Consider the following 24,171-nt stretch of genomic DNA (forward strand, 5'->3'; position numbering starts at 1 on the left):
TCCTCAGAGCAGATTGAGCAAAAACATTGGAGATTATTTCAAGCATCTGCAAATGCCCTGGAAACATCTCCTCGCCAAAAGTCGAGTGTTAGGATTCACAGTTTAGGTTTGTAATTTGAAGAAGGGGGTTTTTTTTTCAGAAAGGGGAAGATGGTGAAATATGCACCGCTGGTCCGTGGAGAGAGTAAACAACCTTTCTCCTTTTTCAGATGGAGTTCACTCCTGTTGATTAATTAGAATGGATGGTTGCCTAATGGATTAAAATTTGTTTATAATTTGACTTCATAAAAATAATGAATTGCCTACTTTTAAGAAGCCACTCCTGTGGTAATTTGTTTTGTTTGGTGCAGTCCTGTCTGCATTTTGAGGTGGGCGTCTGGGTGGAGATATAAAATGCACTCTCCTTTTACAGTGGCACAACATGAAAGTCCCATTTTATCTCAATAAAATAACTAATCAAAGATCAAAAGCATTACAGTTGGCTTCAGCTCAGGTTGATATAGATGTATTGCATGCATTATATGCTTGCATCACGCACCTCCAATAAAATCACCATAACAACTAGAGACGTTAGTAGACCTCGGGGAAAGGTCTGTTGTTGTAGCTTTGTAATTGATTTGTACTGTAGGCACTTTGTCCCTTATTTAGTGTTGGCATTAATCATAAATCATTGCTTTAACAAACTCCGGCTTCCCACTCAGCAGGCCTCCCCTCCAACACAATGTTGGATCACACAGAATATTTGATGGCTTTGTTGCAGGGGAAACAACCTGTCATGCTCTGGGAAAAGCAAACAGCGTGTTTTGTTCGACAGACTCCAACTACCGTACAGCACCTCTTGTCAGATAACATTTCCACCAGGAGCTGTGCATAAATACAGGCACTTTCAAAGAAAGAAATGGGGAGCTAATAAGTGACTAATTTAATCAATATAATCAAAACTAGCTTAATGAAACTCATGTAAATTCCAGCAGAACATGATCTAGATCTGTGGTTTCTTTGCTTCTAATGTTAATCCCCCCCCCCTCTCTGTTCCTGGCTGCAAATGTTGGCATGTGTTTGCATGTTTATTTCTCACCATCGCTCCAGAATCATTGACTTCAACTTAATTACAGCGACAGGCGTTGGAGTGATGGGGGCCGGTGGAATGGAGTACTCTGTTTCCAGGTGATATTTCTCCACTAGCAAGGCTGCCAACAGCAGCTGTGACAGCCTCTTGTGCTTACCGTACGGTAAAGGTACAGTTAAGTCCCCCCCACCCACCCCCCACCCTGCACCTCGGCTATGAAATACTGTGTGGAAAAACACTCGCAGGTCACCCCTGTCACAAATAACATTTCATGCACAACTGTTTCGGCGGATAATAGGAGCCACAAATAAAAATGGGACGCTGTAAATACAATGCATTCTGAATGAAATGCCATAATTTAAAACAACCCACCCCCCCACTCCGTCCTCCTCCTCCACCCTGCTCTCAATAGCTGCAGAGGGAGTCCTTGACAGTGTGCTAGCAATGATGAATCACCTATCCAGTTAATTTTCTCACTCCTCATGTGTTGTGCAGCTAAAACAGGGGCCCAGGAATTGACTTGACAAACTATGAATGTAAAAAATATCACTTGGAGGGATCTGGGCTTATCTCCAATTTACATGTTATTAGATTTGTGTTGCAAGCGGCACTTGGACCTAGCAAAGCTGAGGCAAAAAAAAAAAAAAAAAAAAAAAAAGATGGGGCACATGATAACCAGAGATAAAACATGTCTAAAACCCACTTGAAAGCCTTTGAAATATTTGATGGAAAGTCACAGGGAGCGGAAAGGAGCAGAGGAAACTGGCCTGATTTAAAAATGTGACAGACACACATTGCAATCTGTGGTAAATCTAGAAGAAACCTTGGGAAATTTAGCTGCAATCTCTGGATAAATAGCTGTAATTGACCTTGGGAGTTGAAAATGTGCCATATGTTTCTGGTTCCTGTGTTTGAAACTGGGTCCCTCAGGACATTTCAGCTGAGTCCTCACACGAAAGCAGTGTGAACGAGGAGGAGAGAAAGATACAGAGAAAGACACAGAGAGTGAGTGAGAGAGAGCGAGAGAGAGAGAGAGAGAGAGAGAGGATGAGAAGGATGCCAAGAATGAGAGATAGATGGTTGAAGACAGAAGATGGATGGATGGATAGATAGGTGAGGCAGAGTCTGAGAAAGAGGAGGCTGGAATAGAATGGGTGTGCAGAGAATGAAAGACTGACAGAGAGGAAGAGGGATAGGGGAGAGAGGGAGGCAGAGAGAGGGAGAGCAGAGGTACATTTGGCTGGCCAGTCAGTGTGATATATTGACAGGTGAAGCCTTTGTCCTTGCGAACCTGTGTTCCTCCCAGCAGGAGAAGTGAATGCTAAACCTGGAGGTTGTCAGCACAGCCAACACAAAGCCAGCCACTGCTTTTCACTGCACAATTACATTTGATTTGACCTGCCGGGGCTGCGGAGAAACCAGGCTCCTTCAAATGGAGTAGTTATGACCTCTCGGACAGCCATTAGCAGCTAACACAGCATTATTCCACCTGCACTTAAAGTGCCGGATTTGGAAAATCTTGTCAAGGGAAATATCTGTCTTCTGGTCTACATGCAGTGGGCTGGGCAAAAAAAAAAGTAGTTTCGTGAAATTTAAGCACTTAAAAAAAAAACCTAAGCTTATCTTCCTGAATGATGTCTGCACTCTGGAGGATCTTTCAGGCAAAATACATGCAGCTCCACAGATACAGCATGTCACAGGCTTATTTAAAGAAAGAAAGAACAATGGATATTATTTTATTTTCTTGTTCTGAAAATGTAATCTCTAGACACTTTTGAATCTGGTCTGTTAACAAAGGAAAACTGCAAACCCTGGGAGTGAAAAAGGTGACAAGACGCAAAATTAAAATGAAGCCTTTTGGAGCATTAGAATACACGAAGAAAACAACATCAAATTTATCTTTTATTGCATTTTCATTCTTTTAACACACACACACACACACATAGGAGAGAGCACAGGGGCAGGGCAAGAAGAGATCGAAGGGTGAGAGGAACATGGAAAAAGTAAAGACATAAAGAGGAGGGGTGGGAGGTGAAAGAGGGGAGGGAGAACTGGAGCACATTATGTTTTTCTTTTTAAATTTTGAAGTCTCGGTACAAGCAATTCATATGCATGTTTTTGCAAGTAGTAATACTACAGTATTTAAATAGCCAAAATAAAATTACAAAGTATTGTCATCAAAATATACTTACACAATAAAAGTTCATCAGTCATGCTGCAGGTAAAGAAGTAGCCTGCTTTCATTTATTTAAATATATATTTAATATATTACTTTACATACTGCTGGGTAGCTTGTGAATTTTTTGGGAGCCAATAAATCATTACTGATATAAAAACATCAGAATTTAATTACTGATCATATTTTGTGCTGTTAATTTGAATCTAAAAAGTAACAAGTGACTAAAGCTGTCAGATAAATGTGGTGGATTAAAAAGCACAATATGGCAGTATGTAGCATAGAAAGTAGCAGAAAACAGAGTCTCAACAAAGTACAGTACTTCAGTAAATATACTATTCATAACTGTGTAACTGAGTTGAGAAACGCCTTTGAGTTAGCTAATAAGTCCGCAACATCGTGTTGCTGTTGCCGTACGTGGCTCACATGAAACGATTTCGGTGTGATAAAAATTCAGAACAATTTATTCACAACATCTGGACAGAAGAATTACACACAAGTATATCGTCAGACAGATACAAATACTGGATGAGGGTTAGACCGACTTGCAGGCACACTTTTCTGCAGGTAAATTAGAACCTGCAGGATATACTGTGAGAATTCATACGATGGTCCACACAAGACAAATTCCTTTAGAATGACTATCACTTGCATGTGTTGTGCACATGTGCATAATGCACTGTATACACTGAGAAAAAAAGAGACAACACAAGTGCACGCAGATGCATGCAAACAAAACCCCTCAAACACATACACACTCATTAAGCACACAAACGGCACACACACTAATGTGCCCTCATCACATTTAAGCTAATTTCCTTTTCATCACGGAGAGAGGAAAATGAGTGTTTGCCCCATCCCTGCTGGGGGACAAAGTCAAGAGCCCCGGTCGGTTTGGGCTAGATTAACAGGTAACATTTGGCTCCCACTCTCTTATCACAGCATGAAAATCAAACCGCGTGTTTTCCTCTATCGCTCTCTCTTTCTCCCCTCCCTAATGTTCCCTTCACTTAGAGATGAAATCGCTTGCTGCACAAACCCATTTGGAGAGAGGAGAGAAGGTGAGCGGGATAATCAGGCTGGCCACTGGGCCGTGTTTCCTAAATGCTCTCCAAAACATTACTGTGCACAGGCATAAAATTAGCGCCGGGACCTTAAAATGTTGACATTTAGCATGACTTTTTGGAGAGTGACACCCTCATATTTTCTTGTAGGATATCATTAAATTTCAACTGCCCTATGGCTGTGCCTTTCCATTAATAACCAATTCAGTGTGTCACTTCTGCCTCTCTCTCACTCTCTCTCTTGCCACCTTTTTAAAGTAATGAGTCCATTGCTTTGCCTTAATAAATTGAATCGTATTCTCAAGGCCATATGAAGATAGAGCCACAGATGGACAGGCTGCGTGGAGGAAATAACCATAAATCCTTTACTGTCAGAGAGGCGGTCCGAGGTGACAAAAGAAGACAATCGTGATGCTCAATTGGGATCACACAAAGATTACAAAAGAGAGAGTGAAAAGGTTGATTCTCTCTGTTCAAACTGTCTTTTCCTGGCATGGTGAAAGGAGACTTCTTTTAATCGCTGAGGAAACACCTGCATGAAGACTAGAATACTGACAGATGACTGCCCATGATATTCTGCAATGCACATTATGTATAATACCACCACAGCAGTGAAAATTATGAACTACAAACGGTGCTTCTGGAGCATAGATTACAATATGATGGCGCAAACAATTAAAATCGATTTCATCATTTGTTTAACTGTTAGCTGGAAAAAGGAGGGAGAGGGGAAAAAAAAACCAGCAGGAGAGAGAGGGAAGGAGAAATGGAAACAGAGAGAGCAAGAGGCAAGGGAGCAGAATCTGTGTTGACTTCCATTCAGGAGGAAGATATCTTGTCTTTTTATGCGGCCCATGTCATATTTATTGCATAAAGGTCAGAGTGTTCATTTGTTCAAAGTCAGCGTTTTCCCTCTCTCCTCTCCTCCATGTAATAAATGCAGGGGCTATGTCATTATCGGACCTCAGAGGATTACAGGCTTGGCTGACTGTGATGACTGCATAAAAGCATACAGGACTTTTGTTTCTGCCAGCGCACACCTTCAAATGAGCTCTTAAAGCGAACAGCAGCCGAGGCAAAATGGCATTGTGTAGAAAGACTTTAGCGGTTAGAATGGTCGACACAGAACAGGCCAAGGTGATTATAAGTCAGAGATCGCAGGGCTAGATCCACCACCTTCGTTTTTAGTCAGACCAGGAGGGTAAGGCTTGAATTGGAGCGGCAAAATAAACTTGTGGCTCAGAAAAGAAAATAACAGCCAGGCAGTCGTGAATGGATTTCCTTAATTCACCAATTGACTAGGAGCCCAAACTGCCAAGAAGATAATAACGGAAGAAAGACATTATAGTGAGGCACTTTGAAGGTGTTTAGATTGTCTTTGCATATTGACCTCCGTTGACCGAGTCCACTTATTGACACAAGAATCCCAGAGATTAAATTGGCCTAAACTATTGATTGGGTATTTTGCCTGAATCATTGTCATTTCAGAGGGGGGTCATTTGTACTGTATACCCCACTAATCTCTCTGACCCACTAATCATCAAGCCATTTATTTCTCACTCTTTGTTTAGTTCTCCTTTGTTTAGCATTTATTAATTCATTAGAACAACTTCTCATGCAGCTTAGTTTAGACAGTGACAGGGGAGTCCTGTTTCTACCCGATAGCAATGTGCATTCCAGTAAAATATGCCACCGCATATGCACCCGACATCACAATACACATGCCAATTACATATTGATAATTAAGCATTCAAACAAACAAACAGAGAGGAAATCCCCCATAATCACCAGGTTTTAATGGAACAAGTATTAGCTTGGTGTGGTTGGCCAGATAGCCTGCTGCTAGAGCAGAGCTTTGCTGGGTTTGGGAGGGGTGCAAGGAGACACATTGGTGTCATTGCCTGGCACTGCTATCCTACAGGGAGAGGCGACGCCGTTCTGCTGCTGCTGAACAAGCGTCGACGACGACGGCTGGCATTAATCCAGACTGGATATACTGAGCTGCTTTTAAATGAAGATGAAAGAACAAAAGAGGAAATGGGAAATGTAAACTTTAAAAGGCCTGGCTTAGGAGCACTTGCTCTATGGCTGCCTGGTGTAGAAGCTCAAAAATGGATGCAAATCCATTAGTAGTCCTGGTTTCACAGTTATAAAAATACTTAAGGGGTTTTAATAGGAGGGACGTGTTAAACGTGTGGAAATCTGTTTTGATAACATTATTCATAACACTGGCTTTGCGCTGTGTGAATTAATAACACTTCATTTACAGACGGAAGAAAGCTGGCATGGTATTTCCAGTTAAAGAGATTAATTTTTAAACACCTAATTGACAGGCTGGGGTTAGGCAGGATAAGCAACAGACTATAAGGCTGCAGCTGCAAAGTCAAGGTGACTGGAATACTCAGAGAAAGGCTTTCAAAAAGCAGAATAGAGAGCAGAGAGAGAGGGAGGGAGTGAAGAGAATTAGTCCTCAAGCACTTTTCCCTCCGCCCACTATTCTTCCTCTCTTTATTAGGAATGATTTACTTTCTCAGTGAAAGGATATAAAAGCTCAAGTATAGCGGCGTAATTATCGCAGAGTGAAAATTTAAAGGTTTGACTCACAATGTCCTCAAGTCAGCGAGTAGACTGCCAGACGATGAGAGTGACTGTGTTCAACGCTAGGCATCCAATTGGTTGTGTTTTATGGGCTTTGCCAAGGAAGAGCACACAAACAGCACTCGGCTCTGCAAGTCTGTAAACATGATGGACTGTGGCAAACTACTAGGGCTGGTGTTTACCTTGGCAGAGCCTGGCCCTGGAATGTCGGTAGCATCACTTAATTACTGTTTACATGTAAACACTAAATTATACAAACAACCCCACAGAATGCCTCCAAAAGTACAGAAATACATATTCAGGGTCAACCTTATCTGTCTGCAACAGTTGCCACTGCTAAGATATGAATTGTTTTGAATCACAAATTTTCTGCATTGTACATAATCTTCATAATTGTTTAACGCTGTTGTCCAAGGGCATTCGTGTAAATATGTTCCCATGATCTGCATAATAGCAGATGCTCAGATATGTAAAACGCACCTTGTGCTCTCAGACAGGAAGAACAAAAAAAAAAAAAAAAAAAAAAAGAGAAGGTTATTGTTCAGAACAGTTTTATCAGGACTGAGGACTGTGATCATTAATGTCTTCAGTCAAGACCGAGAGATGATTGCTTTGATTACAGACCTGTTTTCCTGACAGTCCAGAGCAGCGTATATACTAGAGCACTGGTGCCTACTGTGCATCTCTGGTATGGCTGAGTAAAGCACTTGTTCATTTGCAGTGAAGGGTAACATGAAACAGGCCTCAGCCTTCTGATGGACAGGGAGATTTCACCTTCGCCAGTGAATGATAATGCATTATTAAATTTGCCTCTCTGCTCACTAGATACACTTAGCTGACCACAGCATATTTATCTCCCCATCCGAGGCTCACGTCTTGGCAGGAGAAAGCATTCTGTCACTTTTGAGGCATTTCAAAGATTAAAAAGAACCTCTCTCTTTTCAACGTCCCTAAAAGCATCCCCCTTTTTCAGTGAAATGTGATTAGCAGGAGATGGTGTCACGCAATGGAACATTCATGAGGGGGAGAACAAATATCCAAATGAACTCCCATGTCCTCGAGGAATAGCCCCTCTCTGCACCATCAGCAATCTCTCTCACATGGGCTGGGGAAATTTGATTGATCCTCTATTGAATTATTTTTTTGCACTCTTTCATTTCAACAGGACGCACTGACAAGTTGTTTGATCATAAAGCATTATTGTCTGCCAAGTCACATTTCAGGGTTGTGATGGCTAATGATCTTGCCTCCTGACTTAGAGAAAGTCAGGTAGTCAGCATGTGTTTGAAGCTTGCAACGCCAAGGACATCGGGAGGACTGAACAAAACACAATGCATTAAAGTCAGAAAGATGAAGAGAAGGAGCTTACACTGAACATATCCAACTTTTAATGATACTGTACAGAGATACCATCAATGTCAGTGAAATATTTACACCGCAGAGAGCGCACAAAACTGAGGCCAAAACTTCTGCCTGACCCAAAGTCCCCGAACTTCCTTTTTATCGTTGCAAATGCTTATGCAAAGAAGGAACAGAACAAAGACTACAAAGGCTAGAAATCACTTTTTTGTCTTTTTCATCTTTTTTTTCAAACTACATCCCCCTCTCTACATGAGCCCATCAGCGTCCACAGGTCCTTGCCCAAAGCAGCTGGATGTAATAGACTGTGACACTGGTACTTGCTCCACTTTATCATTCAGACAAGTAAACTTGGACTGCAGAAAGAGCAGCAGCCCCGAGCACATCAACTGGACATTTAGGTAGCACCCTGACAAAAAAAAAAAAAAAGTTAAAAAAAAAGGCGTGGCAAATCAGCTTTGGCCATTGTGCTCACACTGGACCTCAACGCGTCAGTGATTGTCCATTTGATAGCAGTTATGAAAGGAGGCACCTCTAGGTGACATAATACACCCCAAGCATCCATTTGTGCCTGGGAGGACATTATGAGTGCATCTCCTGTTTGTGTCAACAAGGATATACAACATCAGGGAAGTGCCAATATCACATTACCAGTGATTTACTCACTTTTAAAATATGGTTTACAGAATTAGTTTACATACTGTGGTAGCCTCCGACTCTCCTGTCAGGCATTTCAGCTCAGCCTAAAAGAGATGTGGCATGTTTAACTGCAGTGGGAGGGCTGAGGTAAAGTGGTGAAATTTGTTGTTGGCAAAATGCTTAAACTGCCACATGGTATTTACAGAAAACTCTTATACTTGGATGTACATACATATGGCTTGTGTTTCAAACACCTTTTCCCCAAGGAAATAAAATGATGTCAAGTGTTTGATGTCCAAAGTGAGTTTACAGCCAAAGGCTTCCGTACCTTTCAAATTTCCCCTTGTTTGTCAGCTACCTGCTGTTTCACGAGACAGAGGCTTGTCGGAAGCTATCGCCACAGACTTTCTGTTTGAAGCAATTCAATTAGTCACATGTGAGATAACACTTAGCTTTCTACTAGTCTTTCTTCTCACACATCATCTAATCTCCACACTTTTTCTTGGGCAAAATTTGGACAAAAAATAATCAAGTTCAATCAACAGTCCCCCACCCCCTCCCCCCCACCCAAACCCCCCAAAAAACAGAGTAACCATCTGGTTGCTCTGCACTGGGTGACACAACTTTGGAAATGGTCTTTTTTAGACAACAACAAACAGCCTTTGTCCTTCATCAGCAGAGACGACATGAAAAAGATGAGACGTGTTCATAGGATATGAGTGATGTGACATTATAGTGGCTGTCTCTGAGGTGTCTGGCTGTTTAGATAGCCTCCATATGAGCCGGAGCACCGCATCCTTCCTCTGTGCCCACTGCACTCTCTTCTAAGAGTGCATTGCAAGAGATTAATTTAATGCTCTGCCAGGATCATAAAGATCAAACAAGTGGAGAGATATCATTAAACCATTGGAATGTTATCTCATTTATCTAAACAAACTGATGCGATGAACAAGCCTAATTAAAACGCTCACCGTAAACAAAGCTTCGGATGGTGAGGCCTCTCGCCTCTTTTAACAATGGAACACATTTATTTTATTAATCTAATGCATCATGTATCATATCATTACAGTTCAATATATCTATCATTAATTTTATTCCCTTCACTTAAAGCTTTTATTGGAATTACTTTGGTTATTAGTTGGTTCTAATGTATTGGTTACCTCTGAATCTGGCTCCTACAATCTCTCTTATCTCGCTGCATAAACCTGTGCATGTTATTCAAATTGCCTCATTTATTATGATAGCTTCCTCATGTAAATTGTGCTGACTGCTCGCCCTTGCACAGTCCTCATTAGACTAATGAAAACCTTCAAACGAAAAAACTAAACAACCTGCCAAATAAAGGTCTGGGGTTATTATGAAAATTACAACTGTGGGAGCCGGGAGAAGCTCTCTTCATTAATTCATGCTCAGCAAATTGGTAACTAATTTAGTTGCACTCCTCTGCATTAATGGGTTATTTTATAAAAATGTTTTCCACAGCCCGAGACCTCTGGTGCACACGCTGGAGAGCTCAGAATCCTAATCAAGTCCAGTGACATATTAGGAATTGACAATCTCAAAGATAATACAGCATGTGTTTGCGGCTAGATGTGTGTGGGTCAACTAGCCAGAATTGGTGTGGATTGCTGGGTCATTTGCTTTCTCCTCTAATATTGCAAAGAAATTACAGTCCATTTGTGTTGATTATCTGAGTATGGAGGAGGCACTTCAGCTAAGAAGTAAGATTTCTGCTACCGAGGAAACATTCATTTAATTTAGTACGTGGATAGCTGCTTAATCTTCGTTTCTCTGTTTGTGTTGCTTTGTTTGTCTAAGTCTCTTTCTGTCTCTCTCTCTCTCCCTCTCTCTCTCTCTCTCTCACACACACACACACACACACATAGTGAGACAGTTTGTGACCCATAAATTCATCTCATGATCCTGCTAATTATTACTATTCACTGTTTCACACCCTGTGAGTGAAGGTCTAACACTGATCTTCACGTCAGCCTAGCCAACAGGGAACATACAGCCCAATGATTTCCATAGTGGTTTTAATATCATTATCAGCCTCACCCCACCCTGTATCACCCAGCACAGCACAGCACAGCACAGCACAGCACAGCACAGCACAGCACAGCACAGCAGAGCACAGCAGAGCAGAGCAGCGCCCACCCCTGCTCTGCTCAAAACCAACAGAGAATACTAAAATCTATTATTTGCTTCATTTTGTATTTAATTTGCCTTACTTAGTAGATTTCTATCTTTTATCTTTTTTTTTTTTTTTTTTTTTTTTTACAAGTACTGCAAAAATTATATTGACACCATGGCAGCAATTAATAATAAAAACATTTACTCTGTGAAGTGATTTATATTCAGCATTCTGAATATTTGTTGCAGTGTAAATGGGAATGATGAGAAATATCACATGTAAGCAAGTCTATTGCTGTATGAAAAGGGCTCACGGTTTCCCATGCTCAGGCATCAATATCAGTTTTTATTTGGAACATTAAAAAAATTTGGGTGAAAATTTGGTTATAAGAAGAAGAAACTATCTCTAGTACTGATATTCATAGTCAGAATGCTTTTTTTAAAAAAATTATTAATCTGAACTCAGAAGAGTTCTTTAGATATTTTATTTTAATTCATTTCATTTATCATTTTCATTTTTTCCCTCTCTGTTAACAGAATATATTATGTCTGTACCTGTTTAGTCTAAGTGGGAATATAAAAGCTAAGTGAAAATTAGATGAAAGTGAACCTTTCAAAAAAATGCTACTTTTTGAAAAAGATTGTTAAAACCTACGCAGTTTGTATATCGATCGACAAAGTGTTAACAGCAAAGTGTTACTGTGTTTCTGTGGAGGGACAAAGAAATTTGCTCCAATGTATGCGACCTTTCATCTGAACATTTTTACACATACACTCATACTTATACAAGTTACCTCTTTTTTTACTGCATATTTGATTTTTGTCTCTCCCTTTGCTCAGACTTTTCTGCAGACTTACAGTCCTCTCCTTAAAGTCTTTGTCTCTGTTATCAGACTTACTTCCAGTATTACAATAGTTTACATTATTGGCTCTGAGGACTGAACCTGTTATTAAATCATTTTAACAAACTAGAAGGAAATACAAGCTTTACAGTTTAAGAAAGAGTTAATTTTTCTGAAAATGCACCTCCTTGTCATATTTTTTTCTTTTCAACGAAATCTGACTCACCTTTGTCAGTGTGAATCCTCTTGTGTGCGACTGCTTCATGACTCATGTCGTGGGCCAGGTCTCCCTCTTTAGGCCCAGGGGGGACATTGGGGGACAGGCCTAGCAGGGTATGGTTCATGGACAGGCCATTGTGGTGTGCCGCTGGAGACAGGATGATGAAGCAGGAGAGACATTACTAAGAACATGTATTTCTACTCCACTTTAAGACAAAACAACAACAGCAGGCACAGTTCACTTGGCTTTTTATCTTTATCATTTATGTGTGTGACTAACAATGCTGTGAGCTTATAAAGAGACGTACGTATCCTGTCTGAGGAGCTTTCTGTGTGGGCTGGGGAGCTGGACACACTGCTGCTGCGGTGCGATGATGGGTGACTGCCTGGCCTCCTGTGGTCTTCTAAGGAGGGAGCAGGGGAGGGACTGTCCGGCACACGTTCCTGCAACCCCAGCAGCAACAGAAACACACACACCCAAAATAAACATCAAGTGTAGACTGAAACGTTACATCACAGGTATGCAGCAAGCTATGTTCAAGCCACCTTGACATTTATGCTTTCTGTTTTAAAAGTTACCTTTATAACAGAAGTGACCATTCTGGAGGGCAGACTCTGGCCCTGTGCTGCGGCAGCCATGTTTGCGATGGTGCTGAGGTGGTTCATCTGGCTCATCGCCATGGTGACAGAGGCTGGGGGCAGGCTGACTGGGATCAGGGGGTGTGGCATCATCATGAAGGGGAGTTCCAGGCCTGAGACACATGAAGAGGTCGTTGGTTACTCAATGATGCATATTATGAGTAAGATATTCACAAGGGAAACTTCTGCGGGTCCGGCTGGAAACTCAAAACCTGCTGTTGTTAATTCAGCAATCAGCAATTCCCACCACTGAAATACCCTTTAAAACTGCTGTTCAATAACACTAAGGCTTCAGACTGAAAAAATGGAATAATTCAAATTAATCGCTTCTCTGGTATGTTTCCATGTTAACATAATACACGTAAATGTTTTACAACACACGTTAATAATAGATACTACTGCAATAATAATAAAGAAAACGGGGGTGATAACTATATACACAGTCATTCAAAGACCAAAGTTTATACAGCAATAAAGATGCATCAATTATTCTGTGATGAATAAAAAGGGCACATTATGGAAATTATCTCAATATTTACATATAAAAATAACTGTAAAAACAAAGGCAATCTTGAAAGCCATTACCCAAATGACTAGTTAAATGTGCTAATGACAAACAAGTACCGTCAGACCACAGTATGGCAATGACTTTAGGCTAATTATAGCAGCCTATATTCCACACCAGAGAGAGAAGAAGAAGAAGAGAGCGAAACCAAAAAAGAGTAAGTCACTTTCAGCTCGCACAATAATGGGATTTTCATTTCTTTCTCTTTTATATGCACAGAAATTATTCCATTACAACATCAGAGATATCTTACAAATGTTTTAAATTATTCAATTTCTGTCTAGCAATGGACGCCTAATTGGGAAAATTGAACCATTAGTAGTCCTAAAATGTAAAGAATGTTTAATAAAGATACCATAGGGGGTTAGTAGTTAGTCAGACTTGGCCCTGCACTGTGCTTCTGAATGGCTTAATGAAAACAAGCCAACTTTCAAAGGACAAGAGCGCAGACAGAAGGTCAAAGCTAGGTGTCTGTACTCCCTCCCTAACCACCGGCAACCCCTCCCTCCCCCTCTGCTCTATGGGGACTTTGAACTGGCAGGATCAAAAGTGACTGGGAACAGTTTGGTCTCATTCCTCCGCCACTCACATGCTTTTCCTCAAATGCTTTAAAGAAAACCTCATAGCCACTATTGGATCTGATTGAGCCTCTCTGTTGATTTTTCACTCCTTTTTTACTCTTTTTCTTGGCAGCTCAGTTCAAGGTAAAAAAAAAAAAAAAGAAGCTATGTGAAAGAAAGAGGGGAAAAAAGATACTGCACTACAGAAAGCGGATCCACAAAACAACTCCACTCATCTTTTCTGACAAAACATCAGTAGCCAAAGGGCAAGGAGATCTGCATGGCGACGTCTCTAAAGAGAAGGACACTGGTTGAAAATGAAAGGACATGAGAAGTACTCCTCTGTGTCATTCCCCTTCTTCCAAAAGAAGCATCGATTTCCATAAGAAAGATGGCATGCAGTTTCTCAGTGGCGACTATTCCCAAACAATATAAAGCAGGGGAGATTAAAGAAAGGCGGAAGCCAAGCAGCACCTTGTATCAGCGCCTCTGCTGTAGCTCAGACTGAATCAATTACCACTCAGCAGGCTAAGCTCAATTAAAAAACACCACAGAGGGCCTGATTGTGGGGGTACTTACTGTAGGACAACATGGAGAGGTTTAGGCTACCTATCAGCCTTTCAAGGCCACTCAAGGGCCACAATGAAGAGACTTATTCTGCCTTTGATTTGGATACATTACACCCATCCAATCAAATACAGCTACAAGCATGAAGACATAAGCAGGCAAATTTTTACCAGATCAATAAACAATGAAGGATCCTGTCTACCTGTATCAGTGTTATATCTTGTACTTAGTGCTGTATGAAATTTGTGATGTGTCTCCACCTGACAGACACCCTCGTGGGGAAACACTGGAACTCTGTTGGTCCTAAGGGGTATTAGTCTCGCTTTCGGTGCACACCAGCCCCTTTCATGTCACCCCATTCCAAAGTGGTGTTTCTCCCATAAAAGCCCATTCAGGCCACTGTAGGGGAATGTGCCACAGACCAACAAGGCTCCAGCAAATCCCTTTATTTGATGCTGAAAGGAGCCAGGTGAGGAGGATATTGGTTTATTCAAAGGAATTTGGCGTTTTTGCAAGACAGTTAAGTGTTTTTCGCTTCATTCACATGCAATTATTTCCCATTTGCTTGACGTATTCTTGCTAAATAAAAGCTAAATAAAAGGATCGTAAGTAATGCAGTTCACAGTCCTAAACAATTTGCAACTTGGTGATAATAATAAACAGGGATTTTGTGTTTTCTTTTCCAGAAACTAAATCAAAAAGCATTAGTCAGACTCATTAATCACCTAGATATTGTGCAGATATTCCAGTGGGCAAACCGCTCGAAACATATTTGTCAGTTTGTGTTTATCTCTGATACAAAAGTTTAGAATTGATGAGAGGTGAATTCCCACAAGCCCCCCCTCTTTCCTGAAGGGCATAAACAATGCATTTGGAGTAATTTACCTGAAGTAAGCCTGAGGGACCTGCAAAGGTGAACTCCTATTTACCATCATTAAAACTACAAATCACTTAATACCAATATAAACAGCTCAGCTATTATGTCGTGCAGTGCTTGGGAGTTCACGCATGGATAAGCAAAGATCTGAATCGCAGAGGATGAATTGATGGAATTAAAACAGCCCTTGGTAACAACATGATTAAAAAGCTGTTACATCAGAACAAAACGGCATAGCTGACGGTAGGTCCGCTACTTTAAAAAAAATCTCACCGACACAAGATTGAACGTTGAATGTTTTAAAATGATTAAAAAGAGAGCAGTAATTTATTTTGATGACAGAAATGATAACCTGCAGTGATTTGTGCAGCAGTTAATCTTCATCTAAACAGGACTTCAGCTTTTCTGGCCGTCTAACCCTACAGAGGAAAATAAGAAAAAAGGAACTGAGCCATTGTCGTTGAAAATGGTACAGAGGTAGCAGCCAGCCCCTTACCCTTAACTCTGTTGTGGACAGATTTCCCCTGACAAAAATTAAACTAGCTCCTACTTGGCACTTTATTATCTCTTCAACTGAATGATTTATTGTTTGTGGAGCGAAAGAACCAAAGAGAGGGGGAAGATTACATTTCCAGCCAAAGCTCAGGCCTGATCTCGTTTTTTACTCCCTCTGTCCAGGAAAAAAGCTCCCGACAAACAATAATGTCAGCTGTAATTGATCGGAGGTCGCCGGCTGGGCCTGCAGTAAAAGCGTACTATTTAAGCGACAATCGGCCCCGCGCTCTTCAGACGCTGGCTAATGAAGCTGTCTGTCTGGGCTATTTACCTTCTCTTAAATGGAAGGGGAGAGATGTACTGTAGGAGACAGGGCTGGAGAGGATCTGCCTCTCGCTCCCGTGAAATAGGACCTGCACATGCCTCAGGAATGTATAATTGGTTGGCGCAGCCAAAGCTGGGGATCCGGTGCTAATTAAATGACTTGTTTAAAGCCTATCTGTCTTTGTTTGGGAGGCTCTGGGCTTCAGAACAATGCATTGTAAATGCTGTTGTCAAACAAACATTCCTGGTTATCCTTTGATTTGAATTGAACAAGACAAAGGGCTGATTTGCTCAGCGCTAAGCCTTTGGTTTTCATGGCGTTGAGATATTTTTTCCTCTTCTGATCTGTCAAACTGAACAGGACCATTCCAGTCAGGCGGCTAAATGAACTGACTCACTGTACAATGCATATGCAGCCTGCCGCTGCAAAACAATCTCAGTTTTCCTCCTAATTGCGCTTGTAAAATGCCCCCATGTCGTGTATGTATTTCTCCAACAAAGGTGAGACGGCGGCGCACACACATGGAGAGTCTTTGTTGTGGTCGTATCGAGGGTTTGCACACCAGTCCCTAAAGGAAATGAATGGCTCATGACAAAGTGTCTGTCGTGCTGCAAGACATTTAGAGGTCTCTCCATAGCGCTAATCAGCTATTCATCTTTACCATAACTGTTAATCTCCTCAAAAAATCAGAAGCCCTGCCATACGAGATAGAGGGGAGCTTTACAGCCATTAGATCAAACATACGACACAGCCTCAATAAATATGTTGCCTGGCATCGTGGTGCCACTCCACACAACTCCAGCACATGCTTACATATGCACAGAAACACAACTGCTCCCATATTCACACACACACACACACACACACACACACACACACAAGCAAACAAGAAAAAAACAGACATACACAGATGGCAGGTTCAGTCAAGGCTGGTGAGTCCTGTTTCTCATTAAAATGGGGGGAGAGAGGAAGGTATCGAGCTTTGATGTAGCCACCCACAGCCCCTCAGTGTCATTGAATGAAACTTTGAAGCCTTTTGTGTTTACGCAGTTAATGTTGATAATAAAGCAAACATCTTGTCTTTGTTAAATACCTGACGTACGCGCACACAAACACACAACCAAACATGCAAACGGACACATAAAAAGAGTGCATCTTGCGGTAAAAAGGAGAGGTAAACATGAAAACATATAGGTCCACACTCATAGAATGATCCCGTATAGATAATTGTGTATAGGTACGTACCCACACGGAGCAGGCCAGACTTAAAACAGATGCAAACCATATCTTTTTACGTTCCCAGAGCCACAATGATTGGCCACATTTCAATCTAATTCACATCAACAAACACAATGTGTTTAGCATGCCAGGATAAAGAGATACACTTTCATATGATTCAGGTGGGCAAAGATTTCCTGCCAAGATGCCTAATGAAATATAATGTAAGAGAAACCATGATAAGAAAACATTTCTGGTTTGATGAGGTAACATAATTGCTTTCCTACCCAAACCGCTGGAGTGTAACATGTGGTAGGAATTATCAAGGAGACAGACAGAGGTGTTTGTCCTTTAAGTGTACAAAATCTAAGGCAGGCAACTTTTATAGGATAATTTAAATCCTTGGCTCTAATGGCACGCATTCCTTATGAAAATTGAAAGATCAATCATCTCTGTGGCAGATCTGTTGTGAAAAAAAAAAAGTTCTTCCTATCTTGAAAGAGAAAATGCCAAACACGTTTCGCCATCGCCCCACCCGCACAAGCCCCTGTTTTAGCTGTCTATTTGTCTCTTAGCTGAAAATGTTAACGAACAGGGCAATAATCAAGCCATATGCTTGCATGTGGCAAATCTCATTACAGTAAATGACCTTTACCAACCAATGCCAACATCCTTGTGCTTGATAACACAGAGCGTATAGAGTGGGGGGAGACAATGGTGGCTTTAGTTAACGCAATCACGCACATGGCCGGGGGTGGCCGGAACAGCCGGGCCTTCAGGACACATTAGTAGACGCTGTTCACTTCTCTAATTTGGGTCGGAACCGGGCTCACTTTACATTTGTCACACATCACTCTTGATGAATATGCAACATCGGCACAAGAGCACCAACATCTGATCGCTGACAATAAGCCGCGGCACAGAAAGTGCTGTGAGCAGAAGAGGAGAGCAGAAGGAGAGGAGAGATATTACTAGCAGCTGTTACTACTGCGGGTGCAATATATTCAAGCCCAATCAATAAAGCTCCTACAGACAGTGACACCCAAGCAGACAGAGGAATCATTTTCATCTGATACTTAGCAAAGGCTCCCCTTTTAAAAAGATTGCTTTCAGTCAATGACAACCAGTTGTCATTTGACTAAGGCTCCTGAAATGAAATCTATTGACGAGCGTTATCAATCACAGCCCACTCTGCCATCATATTACTTCGGTTGAAGAGATGGGAGGGGGGGATCAGTTTGCATGTGGTCACCAGATCATCTGTTTTAATTACAAAATTAGCATCACTCTCTCCTGTGCTCTCACTTCCTCCATTACAATCACCTCATGAGAGAAAATCAGTAATGTAGTGTATAGTTTACAACAGTGCTAATGAGTTTAAGGTGAACTGACTGTAACATGTGAATTTTATCACAGCAGCCCAAAACATGTCATTAGCTTGGCTTGAATTATATTAAAGCACAGGGCTATAACAAGAATATAACATAATGTTGAGGCTATTTTTTTCAGGGATTCTAAACACAATTTATCAAGAAATACATTTGCTCTGTTTGTTCACACTGTGAAGGACATGCTGAGATTGTGAACTTCCTTAACATTGTTTGAACTTGCTCACTCTCTCCCTCCTTATCTTGGTCCCATAGGAGAAGCTGTGTGATGGTGAAGATGTCTGGGCTCAGTGTGGCTGATAGCTCTATTTGGATGAGGGTTCCCATATCATAATTGAGAAGAAAAACCTTTCGGTTCAGGCAACCGACAGAGTGCTTTCGTGGAACAGAACCAACTATTTCGATCACACAAATGCTCTTTGATTCTCCCCCTGATTGTGGCACAGTCGCTCACTGGAACATTTTTACCGGGTAATCACGGTAAAAGAGATTGTTGTTTTGTTGTTGTCAGCACTGTATTGTCATTACTGTTACTGTGTGTACACTGCAATATTATTACTCTATGCTAATGTTTCCTCTTAGACATAATCATGGTGAAATGACAGCACATGATATCCGGGCTCTAACGCTGCACCATCTTAGCTGCGTATGTGCAAACTGCTCCACATTCTATGCAATTACATGCCGTGCATATTTCACATTATTCCAACCTGCGAAAGCTCATCATCACTGAAAGGTTGAATGTCATTTATTACACGTATCACATTTACACCAAGTGACATTGTCTTTTCAAATTGTGTTGATCTCTTCACTTTCAAAGGTCAGCCCCTTCCCTGGCTAAATTCAACCTGACAGAGAATAGTGAGGAGGGGACAGCCAAACGCATGCATCAACCCCGCATCAAAGCGCTCCAAATTAATCCATCCAATTAATGAAGAATGAGGCCTAATGCTGATGAGGGATGACAACTCGACTGGTCAGTTGTTTTTTATAGCTCTGCTCCTGCTATTGTGAACTAACCACAAGAGACAATCAAACAAATATTTCCATGACACGAGGTCTGAGTAGCGTGTTGTCTCTCTTCGCGTCTATTCCTCTCTGGAAGGCTTAAACTCTGCTGCCACTCAAAGATGATAGAACTTGATATGGATCATTACGGAAATAATGTTTAATCAATTCCCCCTGTTATTGTAATCTATTTCTGCAGTTGTCTGCGTTTGTGTATTTTGTAGCTACATCAGTGTGCTTCACAATTTCCCAATCATGCATATTCAAGTATTACGCTGATGCTTAACAGCAGACGCAACTGGAATTAGAACGAGGACATTAGACTTCATTAAAAAGAGAAATGATTATCAGGTTTATCTTTTGAAATGTCTATTAAAATGTGTGTGCCGTTCTTCACTTATCTGTCACCTGGCTCCCATGAGCCTGGCAGACTAATAGAGAGATGGTGAGGGCCAAAGCCCAAGAGAGAGACAGAGACCCATCAAGCTCTTTACTCAGGCTGGAAGGCTGTCTGTGTGCCACTCTCTTGTCTAGCTCAGTGTGTCTGATTCAGCTGCACCTACTACTCCCCTCTTCGCCAACACTCGTAGCTTAAATGGACCCTATTTTGTTTAGCGCGGCTTTGAAGTCAGAATGAAAGAATGAATAGCAAAACAAACCGCACTGTATTTGCGCAAATCAGGCAACGCAGCAATCTGTCGCAGCCAAAGAGGTGTTATATGTTCATGAAATGAATTCTGTTCAGCCCATGGCTACAATCTAGTCTCTCTCAAGAGCTTCGACTGACAAAGGCTCCCACAAGAGAGCTGGAGAGGAAGATGGATGAAGTTGCCCCTAGACACTCATATCAGGTCAGTATGTGCTTTATCCCCTAATGGTTAAGGTTAGGATTGAGTAGGGGGTGATACTAGATCTGAGCCTGAGGGCCATTGTTCCGTCTAGAGGAGCAGGAAGTAGCCACCATCCTCCATCATGGCCCACATTTAGCTGCGCTGGGCCACCAGCACTAGTGCAGCTAGCAGGTTGGAGCACGCGGCTAGCTAGTTGGATGTGTCCTTCCACCCAGAGAGCTTTATTATTAGAAAGGACATAAACAGACTAATTAAATCGCAGCAGTGGAGCTGGGCTGACAGCTGGCGCAGAGAGTGTGACCAAACAGATCCCTATCAAAGTGCAGGAGCAGTGTCTCTATATGTGTCCTGCTTTTGTGTGCCATGACTGTCTGCTGGTCTGCTGACACGCGTGCTTGCATGTTCTGCAAGTATACACAGTATACATAGACTTATGTTTATTTCATAATTGATAACTATCATTTTTTCCACTATAATTGCATTCACACACACTGTCATCTTAATGTCTTATTTATCTGTCTAGCACAGAGCACATTGACTCACTGATATGATTCAAAATGGTACAAATGCTATCCAGCAGAGCAGTAAACACTCCAGTAATTAGTGCATGGTCTCCAGGCTGACTCCACTCAGCTCTGCAGCATGGCCAAGCACGGACCCCATATAGAGAGGCGCCTAGTTATGCATTGATCTTAGAAAATTAAGGCTAACTGCCCCAGATTGTGGCGTCTTGATGTACCTTCTGGATGAGCAATGTACTTTACATGTATTGTTTGTAGAGTAAACAGAATGATTTGGACTCGCTGTGCTTTAAAATGAATACATCTTGAATAATTAATGACGGCCCCTATCTGTGTGACCGCAAACGTAAAACCACTGATGATGAGAAAATATGGTTTTAACAAGTCAATAATGGTGAGTGCAACAAGAGCAGCCTAATCAATGAGGCTGCAGCGTTTGCAAACAAGGACTTGAATTATAACGCCAATAATTGATCTCTTCCATTTTTTCCTCTCTCCTTCATGTGATGTCATTGTTTATTGATTGCCTGAGGGATGATGGGAAGTTTCAGAGTTTGTTTTTGCTATGACTTTTGCCCCCCCACCACACATACACGCACACACACACACACACACACACACACACACACGCGCGCGCGCACACACATCCCCCCTCCCCATCTCCATTTGAAATTTGCAAGCTGTAGCACCAGCTTAACCAAAAAGGATTAAGTCCCATACCCAACTGAGAACACAGATAATGCTCAGTAATTGGTAAAAAATGAAGATGAATGGGACAGCTAGATAAGGACCAATTAGCTGCTGGGAGTGTACAGCTGTGGTCTCCTCACAGAGCGCTCTCAGGGGCCAAGGCCCCCTCTCTTTCTCTCTCACACGAGCAGGCGCACACACGCACATGCTAACACGCTAACACACACACACACACGCAAACATACAAACGTGAGGGTGGGGCTTGCAGAAATTAGCCTGGTGACCCTGGGAAGAGAGAATGATGTCTCCTCATCATCTCACCCAGAACCTCTTCTCTCAACTCTCAGTCAGGCAACACTCCAGGTATCTGTCACCATTCGTCCAGCTTCAGCCTAGCATGTGGCTCTACACTCCCTGTCGGGCGCAGGCAGCCTGGATTGAAGCCACAGATGTGAGACAAAGGGCTTTCAGGGTTTGAAGTAGTCGCCATAGAAGGCAAATGCTTACACAGCTTAGTTGTGGTGTTACGGGTTCGGGACTGATTCAAAACATACAGTCGAATGTGACAGTTAGCGGTGACTGTCGTGGCTCCTCCTTTCGCTGCTGCTCTGTCTGTCTGCGAGTTATTTGGTCGGCATTGTCGTGGCATCATCTGGCTGATGACAGTGGAATTCCCATATCTAATTACAAAGAGGATTTCGGCTCCATTAGAGTTGTGTGGTGAGGAGTCAGATGAGTGGCAGGGCAGCACCCAGTGGCCAAAGAGAGACAGAGGGCGAGAGACAGGGAAGTAGGTGAGGCACTGTTAAAAAGAAAAGAGAAAGGGAGAGAGCGAGAGACAAGCAAGAGAGAGGACTAGGGTGCATGTTGCCTTATCTTTTCTCCCCACTCCTTTTCTGTAGGCCTAAGAAACACTTTATTTTCCTTCCGTGGCTGAAAAAAAAGCAATTCCTTCTCTTGAAATTGGCAGGTGTTTGTTAGCGGGCAGCTGACAATATTTTCTCTCCCAGTAATGAAGGTTGTGGCTGGGGTCAATGCACTGGGAGGGAATGGCGGGCTGTTTATCCCCCTCAAGGCCCAGTGCCACACGTGTTTTGCTTGGTCTGTGATCTGTAATTGTGGCATTTCCTGAGAGGCGCAGGAACAATCCACATTGTGCTTTGAGAGGGCTCCCTCTGCCCAACTAAAGAGCGTGAGGAAAAATCAAAGAAACACACCCACACACAACTCTCACCCTATATCTTCTTTACATGTTTATATCTCTCCATAACCATGTTTCTCCATCTCTTTTTATCTGTCTCTCCCTCATACACTCCTACAAACATATCTTTTTCTTTCTCTCACTCAGGATGTTTGGCTGTGAGTTGAACTGGCTGTTTTTTTCCTCCTTATAATTAATAACATTGATGCAAACAGGAAGGTCTAATTGTGATGAATATTTAATGTGAGGGAGAAATATTAGCCTGTTCAATTTACATCAACACAAAGACAGCGACAGGCAATCCAACTCTACAAACAGAACAGAGTGTCCTTCACTGGCTGGCTCCGCTTTGCTTTGCTTTAAGCGCTTCACAAAGATCTGCTTCAGACAAACACTGAGATAAGGCACCTGTATTTTAGCCCGAGGAGGATTTTTTCAATGGGTTTATGTAGTAGCTCTTTGTGATTAAATGGATCTGTGTCCTTAGTGGTATTATCAGAAGCACACTCATTATCATATCAATTCCTATCATGGTCGGTAACATCATTTGTGTAAGTAAACACATCCGTTTGTTGAGTCTTAGTTTAAGCTGGATGATTATAAAACTCCAGTCCATTTTCTCAGAGCAGCTGTGGTCTGAGTCTCTTAAAAACAGCATGAAGTCATGCCCTCGTCAGCACTGGGAACAACAATCAGTCCAGGCCCAACAAAGCTACGGCCAAATACAGTTCCCCTTCTGCCCACACCATGCTATATCAGTCAAGTGATTTATACACTTGGTTTGCTATTGGATAACAGGCTTGAGAGCTGGACATATTAGGCATTCACACTCCAAAATAGTTTGTGAAAGCAGGCCAGATTGAGACACTTTTGGAATGTTAAATAATGCTGTAATCACGCTGTCTTCTCAGTCAGTTCATATTTTTGGTGAAATTACACAACCCTTTCATTAAAAATAAACATGTGAGTGGAAGCCCTGGGCTAGATGAAGAAGACGGCATGCTGCTAGCTGTGTTTCATGGCCCCGCGGTGCCGAGCAGGCCATATTTCTCCAACGTATTATCAGGATGACTCCTGCTGGCCACCCTGTCACAGGAGAGTGCTTGATATAAACAAGAGATTGCTGCGACACCCAGTAATCAATATTAGGATGGTTTCAGTACCAAA

The 24,171-nt window shown here is 42.0% G+C and overlaps 1 protein-coding gene across 2 annotated transcripts in view; it reads right to left on the reverse strand.

Moving 5' to 3' along the window:
- The window catches only part of dachd (dachshund d), a 92,741-nt gene that overhangs the window by 11,353 nt on the left and 57,217 nt on the right, over positions 1-24,171 (reverse strand). Inside the window, exons 4-6 of one of the 2 annotated variants that reach the window (XM_046403528.1) lie at positions 12,679-12,851; positions 12,408-12,543; positions 12,107-12,247 (exon numbers count right to left, since the gene is read on the reverse strand). In XM_046403528.1, the coding sequence (XP_046259484.1) occupies positions 12,107-12,247; positions 12,408-12,543; positions 12,679-12,851 (450 nt within the window). Of the gene's footprint in view, positions 1-12,106; positions 12,248-12,407; positions 12,553-12,678; positions 12,852-24,171 lie in introns of both variants that reach the window. The other variant, XM_046403527.1, reaches the window with a different exon arrangement.

This window comes from Scatophagus argus, chromosome 11 (assembly GCF_020382885.2).
Source record: "Scatophagus argus isolate fScaArg1 chromosome 11, fScaArg1.pri, whole genome shotgun sequence".
In the NCBI taxonomy this organism is placed as follows: Eukaryota; Metazoa; Chordata; class Actinopteri; family Scatophagidae; genus Scatophagus; species Scatophagus argus.